The following is a 12,224-nucleotide window of genomic DNA, read 5'->3' on the forward strand; positions in this document are numbered from 1 at the left end:
TGTGTGTGTTTATCCTTGGGAGATCCAGAATGAACCACGCAAACTAGATCACACTGACCACGTAAAGGTCAGGGTGATCTTTTGAGTTCAGCCTGGGAGGTTATTCATTTGGGAATTAAAGTTAAGTTAATTAAAGTTAATTAAAGAAATGACAGATACTAAAGGTTATATAAAGTACATACATGATTGTATGTAGTTAACATTTCTTACATTCATACATTGAAATTCAGACCCATTTATTGAATAAAAACTCATGAAACATACATTACAGATCCACAAAACATTGATCCATTATTTTTCTTTGTGGTTTAATCCTTGTCTTACTGGACTGAATGAACTCAAAACTGACTGCTGCAAGGTCACCGTGTAGATTAGAGAGAAAAGTGGAGAATCACTTGGAAGAGTGCATACCTCCACCATCCTTACAAGTTACTGTATCTACCATAAAATCAAATAAATCTGTACTGAACCGTAAGCAATAATCTCACCATCTTTCTGTCTATAATTTTTAGAATGATATTGTTCACAGTCCAACACAGAGTGGCTCTCTCAGTTAGGTTGACACTTTGTAGCAGCAACCCAGAACAGTTGCTGCAGCAGCTTTAAAGTCTAATTATTTCTACCAACTACCTCAACCTCCAAAAATTTTTAGGTACAGAGAGACAGATAAATAGAAATACATAACCACTGTTCAGCCTACCACTGTTATTAAATGACAAAGGTAATACAGCCACAGGAGAGAAAGAGATGTCCCTTTGTGGCATTTGAGTCAAGGTTAACTCATCATTACAAACAGTGTCGCCGCGGCCCCCATGTCCTCAGACAGAAATACTCTCTTTTATCCATGTTCCAAAGAACTTTTCAGAGCAGACCGCGGAAGTTCCATCGGGTCAAGGTGCATAAAGTCCTGTGACGGAAAGACACAGTGCACAGCGATTGGAAGGCTAGGGGACCCAAAAAGATTAGAGGTTTGAACCTAATGGCGCTGCACGCAGCGATTACCTACTGTTCTACAGTTAGGTATAAATGCTGATGGGATAAGGACTTGGATTTTACCTTTGCCCGAATTTTAGCTCGAGGGTTCCTGTGGTTCCACAGCCTGCGGCTCTGTCCTGCTGAGGTCAGGCGTAGGCTGTCCTGTAAGTCACAGGGAGAGATCAAAGTCCTGCACAACTGATGCAGCGCACTCAATTTTGTAACCAGATTGATCTGATTATTTGATCATGATTATTCATTTTCATAGCAGACAGCCCTTTTCCTAAGGGGATTTGCACAGGTTACAGTTTACATTTCATAATTGGCATTTAGCAGACGCTCTTATCCAGAGCAACTTACATAGGCTACAATTTTTACATGTTATCCATTTATACAGCTGAATATTTGCTGAGGCAATTGTGGGTTAAGGACCTTGCCCAAGGGTACAGTAGCAGTGTCCCAGTGGGGAATCGAACCAGCAACCTTTCGGTTACGAGCCTTGCTCTTTACCACTGTGCCACACTGCTGCCCCGTCATCCTTTTACACAGTGTAATAAGTAGAAAATTATGGAAGAGGTTCAGGTTAACGTGCCCCGGCTGGGACTGGAAGCGGCAACACTGAGAACCCAGCTCCTTTTCCACTTTTTCAGCAAGACTCCTGATTAAGCACCATCATACGCACCTCCCCCGTCAGGGCTTCGCGTGTTGCTGCGCATTTCATCGCATGACTCAGCTTTGTCCTCTGGCTGTGGAGGTGGGGGTGCATCGCCGTGCTCAGGGGTCAGGGTGACCTCCTGTGATGGGGACGTGGTGTCCTTCCCAGGCTCCAAATCCATGGCTGTTTCAGCTGAAAAGAGTCATATTACATAAAATATACATATACATACACACATGCGTTTGCTGTGTTCCCCCTACCTTGGTCCTTTTGGCTGCTTGTCTCTGCACCTCCCTGCTCCCCTCCTGCTGAGGGACCCTCCCTGGTGCCAGGCCTGGACTGTTCTGTGCTCTCTGGGTCTTCATTGACTCTATCCACACCTTGTCCTGGGAAGCAACAACCCAGCTGGGTATATTAAATATTACATTTAATATTTAACATGAACATTATATGTTCTACAGCCCGGGATGTGATTATACAGTACATCCACTATGCTTTTACTACAATGCTAATATCCCACGAACAGGAGCAGGAAATTGTTCAAATAAGTATTTGTTAGCTGCTTATTTACCGTTGATTAGGGCGCTCTCCAAGTGGTCAACCCTGTCCAGCTCTGGCTCCCGGCCTATGAAATAGACTCACAAAATGAGAACACAAAAAACAAAGACAGGGGTAATTAACAGCCCCGGCGAGCTTTTTGCACCAGAGCTGTTTATGCCGAGCGTTCGCTGGTTATTCTCTGGCGTGTCCGGTTATTACAAATTGAGTTTGGCAGCCTTGTCAGAATGACTTAGCTCAGGCGGCGTTCCTCCGCTCTCCCTGTGTGATGAGGTGCTTAAACAGTTTAGCTGTGGCCGTAGAGATGAGCGTAAAAAAACAAACACTACGCGCTATCAATATCTAATGATGTCAATCTAAGGATCCAGTCCCCCTGGAGCAGCATGCCAGTTTCAGGCACGGGAGGTACCCTTGAAAGTTGAGGGCGAGACCAAAGTTCAGTGAAACTCGCACACATCGCGGGAGGTTTTTTTGACGAGGCGTCACCTTGCAGGGGGGCACCCACGCTGGCCACGTCCCCCTCCGAGGCGATGTCCCCGAAAATAAAGTGGATCTTCTCGCTGGCGTGCTGCCGGTTGGAGGAGCCGTGGAGGCAGTTCTGGAGGATGTCCGTGGCGAAACGGGCCCGCAGGGACTCCGGCACCATCTCCCTGGCTTCTGCGGGGTCAGTGGGGCCCATCATGGCTCTCCACTCCTCCACGGCGTTCTCCTTGGACAGGACCAGCATCATGCAGGGGCCGCTGGGACAGTGACACAGAGGCGGAGACAGAAGGGGACGGTTCTTGTAACGCAGAGCAGGGTGCAGAGATTACTCAGAGACAAAAGTCAATGGTGGAAGTTTAGCACGGTGGTTAAGGAGCAGGACTTGTAGCTGAAAGGTTGCCAGTTTGATTCCCCACTGGGGCACTGCTGCTGTACCCTTGGGCAAGGTACTTAGCCGAAAATTTCCTCAGTAAATACCCAGCTGTTTAACTGGATAACATGTAAAAAACTGCAACCTGCGTAAGTCACTCTGGGTAAAAGTGTCTGCGAAAAAGTAAAAAAAAAAAAAAAAAAAGCTATTTTCACTGAAGGCTAGAGGAAATCAGGTTTAGTACGCAAGCACATACCCGAAGCATGGCAGAGCAAAGCTGAGCAATGAGCAAGCGAACAGACAGGGCTCTAATAACAAACAAAGCACATGACTAAACTAACTGGACAGAGGTCTTAGACCTAAAGTAAATGAGACAATGAACAGACAGGAAGCAAGGACATCTCGTGGTAGCCCAGGGAAGCGACAGCCAGGAACCCAGACAGGATGTTATGAGGACCACTGTTGGTCATTGCCAGTAGCAGCAACGGCCGAAACCCTGACGGTCCTGAACTGCTCCACCACACTATCTGGCCTTCTCCTCCTTTCAGGCTGGGGGTTATTAATCCTCTCTGCATCCCCTGGCTCAACGTAACATCACTTCCCTGTCATGCTGAAACATGAAAAAACTGGGCTTGGCACCAGGAGGCTGCAGGTTCGGTTCCCAGATGGGACAAGGCTGTTGTGCCCTTGAGAAAGGATATGTAAACCGCATTGATTCCGTGGAATATCCATCGGTACATATGAAATGAAATGTGAGCCGTGCAAGTCGTCCTATATGAAGCCATCTGCCAAGCAAATAAATTCCGTACTGCACTGCCAAATTCCGGAAGACAGAAGAGCTTTAAGCTGGAGAGTGGATGTGGAAAAACCCCACCGTATGTCATGTGAAATGATTCACAGCACAGTGGCTCCCTGCTTTTGAACTACAAAGCTTTGTGCTACATCGCTCCTTATATTTCCAGAGTTCCACTTTTTGTGTGTTTTTTTCCCCCCTTATTTAACCCTTTTTTAGAACTACCAAGTACACATTACTGTAGACTCTGCATTCATACTTAAATGCTGAAGCAAGGCAAATGCGGTGCTCGAATACATTCGCATGCAAAACAGCTCACCACAGTGAAAGGGGACCACTTTGAGGATAGGCACTACTCCACTGATGTCACCTGACCAACCCGACAAATTATAGCATGCCTAAGAGCAGAGAGACAAGGAAACCTGGCTGACATCCCCACCCCTACCCTGGTGGAAAACCAATAGCCAGTTTGTTTTGCCACTGTGGGCTCCTGGTCATTGTTGGTCAATGACATAGCTGTGTCCAAACCTGACCTGTTGAGCATTCAAGTTCCTTGTCAACTGAGCCACTTGGGAGCTCCTAGATCTTAGATATCGGCAAAGCAAACAACATTGGTTTTATTTTGTCATTTTAGCAGCAAAGATCATTCTATAATAGGCTGGGGGGGGGGGCATAGAAGAAAGGACCCGCAGGAGGATATTTGTTGAGAGATAGCACAAAATGGCTTCTGTTTATGATTTGCTGAAGTATTGTTTAATAATAATTCCTACAGCAATTATCTTTCTCAAGATTACATGCACTGGGAATCACTGAAACCATGAGACAATACCCGGAGACGATCCTAATTGAAATGTCCTTTTTGTCTTTGCTGATACTCATCAGATTTGCTCTGGAGGAAACCTAATGAGAAAAAAGCTTAAGATTAGCCATCAGAGTGAAAGTTCTCCAGACCAGAACGTCCAGTCTCTTCGGAGCTGTGCGTCTGAACACTTGCATAACTGCCTTCATTAGAGGAAGGAATGTTAGGCGTAAGGCCTGTCCTTTTTTTAACTGGAAACGCGATGGATACTTTCCATCCAGGGCTATTTTTATATAGTCATTTAGGACACATTAAGGATTGATGTTGTATTTAACTAGGGATGATAAAATTACAATGTCTTTCAGATTAACCCCATATCAGGCTTCATTCACAGATGTCTGAAGATTTTTATGTATATTAATGGTTTGTTATCAAAGCTCTTCCGGATCTTTGAACCTTGCTGTCCCTATGAGCGTTGCATTAGATGACACAAACTGCATACCTTTGTATTCACTTTGAAGTACAAAAACAGGTATCAAATAAGCACTAACATTCTTTTTGCTTCTGGCTGGTGCTGTCTGGTGTTGCTGTAAGCCAGTTCACTCAAAAAGAGGCCGCGGTCATCACCGTTCCTGTGGTGTGGCATTAAATCTCAGCGAGTTTGGATGTGTTTTATTATTACATTGCTGTTTACATGTTAACCATTTATACAGCTGGATATATACAGCTGTGGTACCAGTGTAGCATAGTGGTTACGGAGCAGGACTCGTAACCGAAAAGTTGCCGGTTTGATACCCCACAGGGGCACCGCTGCTGTACCCTTGGGCAAGGTACTTAACCCACAATTGCCTGAGTAAATATCCAGCTGTATAAGTGGATAACATTGTAAAAACCTGCAACTGATGTAAGTCGCTCTGGATAAGAGCGTCTGCTAAATGCCAATAACGTAATAATGTAATGGATATTTACTGAAGCAATTCTGGATAATGATGCCACCGAGATGTATGTCACATGGTAGTGCGCTCGTGTGCCCTGACTCTCACCTGCACATGTAGTCCACCAGCTGGCTGAAGAAGGGCTTCTCTCGGTGCTCCTTGTAGAACTCCTCAGCCATGTCCCTGGACAGGACGGTCTCTTTCATCTGTGAGACAGTGAAGCCACCCTTCTCTATCTGCTCCAGGATCTCCTCTGTGGAGAGGTTAGACACCGCTGAGCCCTGACCGGTCACGACATCCTGCCTTTACCCTCACTTCATTAAAGCAGCAAAGACACCAGTAAAGAAGCTTTTTAAAATTATTATTTAGATCATTATTATTCTGTCTTATTAACATCTTTCAAATGCGTTCAGAAATGGTTTTGGTTCTGATGTCCTGCCTTACGGTAAAATAATTCTTGATATTGATCTACACACTTGTTTGGTGAGCAAAATGATTTCAAGAATAACTTCTTAAAATACATGCAGAATATTTTAGAAACAATTATGTAGCAGGAGAGATGTACGGTGGAATTCCGTGGAATTTGTCTTGCAAATGGAGCCCTGGAGGCCCAGAGAGAGGACAGCTGAGGATGGGAGAGCGAGCCCCAGGATAGGACCACACCTCTGTGGTGCTGCAGGGCATCGGGTTTGATGACAGCCAGGGTCTCCTCCTTCGGGAAGAAGAACTCTATCTCCCGCTCCGCTTCCTCCCTGCTGCTGCTGCCGTGGAGCTGGTTGATGGGATCGTTCTCCATCGCAAACTGCGCTCGCAGGCTGGGGACACAGAGACGCACAGACACCCCCGGTGACCATGTCAACTTCCCGCTGTTACTTTGGGGGGGGGGGTGTAGAGGGTCAATCAGTCACGGTGCATGAGTGAGTCTTCATGAACCCCAAAAAGGGTGGAAACATTATATGTTATCAGCAAAATCCTACCTTGAACAAATCACAATGTTTTGCCAAAAGGTAGTAAATTATTTTCATTGGTTCACAGAATCACTGATTGACATATGGTAGCTCCACCCAATCTCATGTTTTGGGTGTAAGCCAATGATTCATGCAGACAAACCTGTCAGGCTCCTCCTCTTTGGCCCTAGTGACGTCCTTGGGGCCCAGAATGTCCCTCCAGTGCTGTACAGCTCCTGTTCGGGCTAGAGCAAGGGCCAGTACAGGCCCACTGTGGACGGACACAGGGACACAGGCAGGAAATTTTGGGTCTCAGTTCATCAAGGCACCCCTAATTCCATTCATATAAAGCTGATTTAAGGTGCACAAGATGCTAGAAGATGAGAACCTGAACTCCTCAGTCAACAATACCTTGCAAAGGCTTTGTTGCAATCTGTTTTTGATTTCAGGTTAGACATTGTCTATTGCATACGTGTGTCAGCTACATGGACTTCACCGTTGGTTTAACTGGTATCTGTAAATCTGCAAAGGCCAGAGACCTTCTCTGCACAAAGCTGAAATTCAGCATTGTCTAAATTCAGTTTTCAGCACATCTCAAGGGTCTACAGTTGAAAGCTCTCAAAATGTTTCGCATGGTCACCTGGCTGCATGCATGTGAGGTGCTGAGGTGGTTGCGTGGCTACCTGGTCATGCTTCGGAGAAGTGCGGGGAAGTAGTCCTCCTCCAGGTGCTGGCTGTAGAACTGCCTCACCTGCTCCTCTGACAGCATCACCTCCTTCTGCAGTGCGACTGTGAAACCAGCCTCCTGAATTCGAGACAGGATCTCGTCTGCAGAGACACATCACACCAAGACAGTCTCATAAAACAGAGAAGAGTGACATTTTCCTTCAGTTTTTGCTAACTTTACAAGATTTTGAAGTCCCATGAAAGGGATGAAGACACTTCATAAAGAATAAAAGTTTTCTCCAGACTTTTGACTGGTACTGTATATTATTTCATGAAATGTGTGTTACGACTTGGAGGTATTTTTTCAGTTGCTCCACCTCTGTTGTCTCTGGCTACATCAGGTCGAATGATGGCCAGTGTCCTCTCTATAAGGCCTTCTGTCTCAGCGGTGGCTGAAGAGGATGTGGTTCTGAAGTTGGGGAAGAAGAAAGCCAGCTCTCTGCTGGCCTGGTCCCTGTCATCACTGCCATGCAGGGCGTTGAATAGCGTCTCTGTGCCGTACTGGGCCCGCAAACTGCAGGGAGAGGGGAGAGAGAGGGAAACAGGGAAGATGGCTACACTGCCTGACTTTACTGAGAGCACAGGGGAAGGGAAACTGGGTTATTAGTCAGGATTCATGCTGGAACTCTGTCCTCAGATGCTCAGCTACCACAAATATGAGCCCTGGATTTCATGCCAGCTTTCTCTCATAACTGAAAAAGCTGTCTTCCCTCCAAGGACTGTGATCTGGGATTATCTTCCAGATATGGGTCAAACAGGACACAAATCAGACTTTACAACACTTAATAATACCGTATAACACCTCTTATTTGTGTGCACAAGAAGGAACATCCCAGAGGCACTTCTTAGCAGCGTACCTCTCTGGTCTTTCCCTTCTGGCCTCCTCACTGTCAGCTGGGCCAATGAACTCCCGCCAAGCCGGGATGACATCATCCGATCCCTCCGGCTTCGACACCACCAGCACATGGGAGGGCCCACTGGACATGAACTGGATCAGCTCTTCAAAGTAGGGCTGTGAACCAACACCCAATCACAAACCAGTATGTAAGTGGAGTGACCTCGTTGTAACATCCCCCTAAGCAACATGGGAGATCTGAGGCATGTGACTACCTTAACAGCACAGCACTGCTATACACTGTGCAAACATTGCTGGCAAAATTTCACTTCTATTTTCCTCTTCTACACTCGCCTTAAATAGTGATAGCTTTCTAATCACCAGTAGCAGTTCAAATTCCACTTTCAAAGTGGATACACCTGTGACCCTGTAGCTAATTTCTGAAGTGTTTTGCATTGCAGGACCCTGTAATTGTTTCAGGTGAAACATCTTCAGCTGTGCACAGCCGCAATTAGGCCCTCTTTGCATTATCTTCAATTAAGCGTACAAGTTCTGTCAAAGGATTCTGCAAGAGAGTGGAAGAAGTGAAAGCAATCCTCATGGCCTGTCCAATCTAACACATCCAATTTCAATCGTCTAAAACTGAAATCAAGTTAGGTTTTTCACCCCACTACGGTAGAATTAACACAGAGTTAAAAGTAGTTCAGCACGTTTTTTTCCAAGTTAGTGCATTGAATAATGAGTTTTAATCAATGAATTAAACCATTTAGAATCTTTTGAAGTTTTGCGCGTTCGTGCACCGCATGGTAAGGCAGACCAAAAACGCTGTTCCAGTTGGTGGAGCTGTTTAAAGGCCTGCACTGAGCTTTTTTACTCTGGGCTCCAGCCGCACATACACCGGGAGTCCGCTGACATTTAATCCTCAGCTGAATCGCCCCCACGGGCGCTCGGGGGAACGGGCGTGTTTCTGTGCCACCCCGGCGGGAAACTGGCATTCTCTCGGTGTCACATTTCTGGGTTCAGTTAATCTCTCCCTTTTCCCCCCCGGTTTTACCTCGGCAGCCTTGTGCTGGTAGAAATCTTGAGCCTCTGACTCGCTGAGCGTTCGCTCCTCGTGGGCAAGGATCTCGAAACCAGCCTCCTGAATCTAGCGATAAGAGCAAGGCCGGCAGCGTGCCGTTATTCAAGGGGCTGAGAGGAGCCTCTGCTTATTGTTATTTCAAATCTTAAGCCACCGTTGTTGCTTGTACCTTCATTATGATTTCGTTTGCTTTGCCGTGTGCAACTACGTCTGGTTTTATGATTGCCACTGTGTACGATTTGCTGGCAGGCACTGCAAACAAGTAAATCAAAAGAACATAGTTGCAATATTACATATACAGTACATAATATGGCGATAAAACAAAAATAATCAATGGTGTTTGTCTCACCGAGTACATCTTCATCACTTTGCTCATTGCCATTGACCTCCTCCTCTTCCTCCTCCCTCAGACCTTCATCTTTTACCTGAATCAAAAGTGAAGAGATGGAAAAAATGATAAATGCACACACAATGTCTCAGCTTTTCCCCTCTTCGCACTTGAGCAAGCGCTTATCTGAGCACTGTTAGAGTTTGCCCTGTTTCAAATTTATGTGACAGATAAAATAGATTCTATCCGATAATATCCGCTCTTCACTGACAAAGGCAGCCACAAAAACAACATAATTCAGAGCAGATGTAGATAACCATACTCTCTGTGTGTTGCTCCATCTGTGGTGTGTGTGTGTGTGTGTGTGAGAGAGAGAGAGAGAGAGAAAGTGTGTGTGTGTCCCTCTCACCACTCCGCGCTCCACTCCTTGTTCCAGAACCATCTTCTCCTTGGCCAGCTCCTCCACCACCATCTTCTGTAGGAGTGGGGCATTAGCCCCCCGCAAGAGAGCAACAAGCTCCCCACCCTGACAACACAAGCATACCATCACAAATTTCAAATGATTTCCTATCAAATCACTTGCGGCTGATAAGTTGCACAGCGTACAGTTTTTGAACACGCCCACACAGAGGGCCCTGTTAAAATTCAAACGTGTATTAACACTGTCTACCCTTTAAAAAAATTCTTTTTAAGATTGCCGAATGAAAGGATAATAAATTATTTAATCGTTTCACCAGAGTCATGCCATGACCTAATTCATCATTTTTTCCACAGGCACCCCCGCACATCAGAAAATGGTTCTTAGACAGCACTCACTCCATAGAACAGAAAGGTAGGCTCACACTTTCCCCTGTATCTATCCAGGGCATCAATGGCGTCTGCTTCTGCCTGTGGGGCGGGAATAGCATGACCTGAACATGAAGCTCAACAGCGGCAAACATTTTCATGCTGAAATCATACACATGCCTCTTTAAGCGCAGGGCTGCTATCAACTGTACCAGCCATTTTACTGACCCTTTTTTTTGGCACTTAACAAAATGCTTTGACAAATTAAGAAATGAATGCTTGGAAGAAGCACTTAACCATTTCTGGTTAGCAAAGTTCATGTTAAATTTTGTTGACAATATGATTTTTTAAAAATGGACTTTTACGGCTCTTTATCGAACACGTGCGTACCGTGGCAAAATGCAACAGGTCATCCCCTAGCTCATTCTTTATCTTGCGGAAGAGGCTGACCACAGCACGGCATGGACCACACCATCGCTGGTACACATCTACCACTGACAGGAGAGAACAGAAAATGAGATGCATGGCATTTGCGCAGAATAGTGCCTCTTTAGTGCGTGTGTAAGGTAATGTGGCAAAAACTGTAAGCTGATGTCATATGATGTTACTACTCCGACTGGCATAGAAATGTTTGCAGATGTATACCTACTGTGTTGACATGTGGAGAATATAAAATTTGTCCACACAAGTAACTTGTTTGTGTGCTGAATTTGTTTATGTCAGGAATAGCAATATTTTGAGAGACATTTGCATTTTTCCAAGTGTGCATGCACTGACTTATAACTTCCAAATTCCAAATTTTTGTATGCAGAAAGCCTGGCTATACAATACGCAGGCATACGTCCAAAAACTTTCCTGTAATTGTAATACTTAATTCAGACACAGGATGGCAGCAGCAGACAGAATTCTGCAAACAGGTTTCATTCAATTGAAATTAGTGTAAGTAGACGGGAAAACACAAGGAAAGTCATGGAATTCAGACCAGGATCCAGTCGTTTTTTCTAGGACCGTCTTACGACAAGACGAGAGATTCAATTAGGTGAAATCTGTTAAGTCATTATCTATATGCATATCATGGGCAATTATGTTTTGTTATTCTAATCCAAAAATGTAATATGTGCTCAGCCAAGACATTACCGGTTAACCCTTTAACTGCGAGCATCTCGTCCCATTGCTCTTGGTTTGTAACGGATACCTGTGAATATATATGTGGATCAACATCACCTTTAGTTTGTATAAAACGAAATACAACAATGGTACCACCAGGCGAAAAGCGAAGCGAATTTCAACATACCTGCAGGCTCGCTTCCTTTTTCTTGCCAGCCATCGAAGCTATCCTTCTTTAAAACTATTGTCTGGACTGGATACCGTACAAATAAAGTGCTACGTCCTACACCTGCAGATATTTGTGTTAATATAGCCTATATAACATTTGCATAGAACGATAAAATCCCAGCGAACTGAGAAAAGTATGTCACACTTACAAACTAAGTAAATGCATGGCTACATAAGCGGAATAATAACGATGAAGCTATGTACTCACTATTAAAGTTGTACCTAAGCTTTGGGAGTCATATCTTGCGAAGCTATGAATGGGTTGGAATTCAGCAGTTTGTTTAGCGTCCCTGTTGCTTAGCATTTCAGACCACGTGACTGCGAATTGCGCTCCCCAGCGGCGAATCTTCGGCATTGATATCTGTACCATTTACAGTACAGCCCAGTCGTGTCGCTTGAAGCGTGTTCAGTGAGAAACACAACTTATTAGGTGAGATACATAGGGTCTATATATTGTTAAAGGCGGAAATTGTAAAAAAGGAAATAATCTAAAGCAAATATTAAGCTGCTACTAAAACTATAGCCCATATGTAGCCTACGTAACGTGTATTTGCTGCATCCAGACATTTGTTGTCTACGTATATGAAAAGGACAATGATTTATTATTAAAAAATGCGG

The 12,224-nt window shown here is 44.9% G+C and overlaps 1 protein-coding gene across 1 annotated transcript; it reads right to left on the reverse strand.

Moving 5' to 3' along the window:
* Window positions 1-840: 840 nt before the first annotated feature.
* nme9 (NME/NM23 family member 9) lies at window positions 841-11,598 on the reverse strand. Its single transcript, XM_036541324.1, has 20 exons — window positions 11,566-11,598; window positions 11,409-11,466; window positions 10,662-10,765; window positions 10,302-10,373; window positions 9,895-10,011; window positions 9,507-9,582; window positions 9,327-9,409; window positions 9,131-9,223; window positions 8,099-8,253; window positions 7,559-7,755; window positions 7,199-7,343; window positions 6,679-6,786; window positions 6,232-6,383; window positions 5,677-5,821; window positions 2,675-2,928; window positions 2,202-2,255; window positions 1,891-2,016; window positions 1,658-1,822; window positions 1,057-1,137; window positions 841-907 (listed from the first exon to the last, which is right to left on the reverse strand). The coding sequence occupies exons 1-19, from the start codon at window positions 11,596-11,598 to the stop codon at window positions 1,070-1,072; spliced, it is 2,205 nt and encodes a 734-aa protein (XP_036397217.1). The 3' UTR covers window positions 841-907; window positions 1,057-1,069.
* Between the last annotated feature and the right edge of the window lie 626 nt (window positions 11,599-12,224).

The sequence above is a fragment of the Megalops cyprinoides genome, chromosome 11 (genome assembly GCF_013368585.1).
Source record: "Megalops cyprinoides isolate fMegCyp1 chromosome 11, fMegCyp1.pri, whole genome shotgun sequence".
NCBI classification, from domain to species: Eukaryota; Metazoa; Chordata; class Actinopteri; order Elopiformes; family Megalopidae; genus Megalops; species Megalops cyprinoides.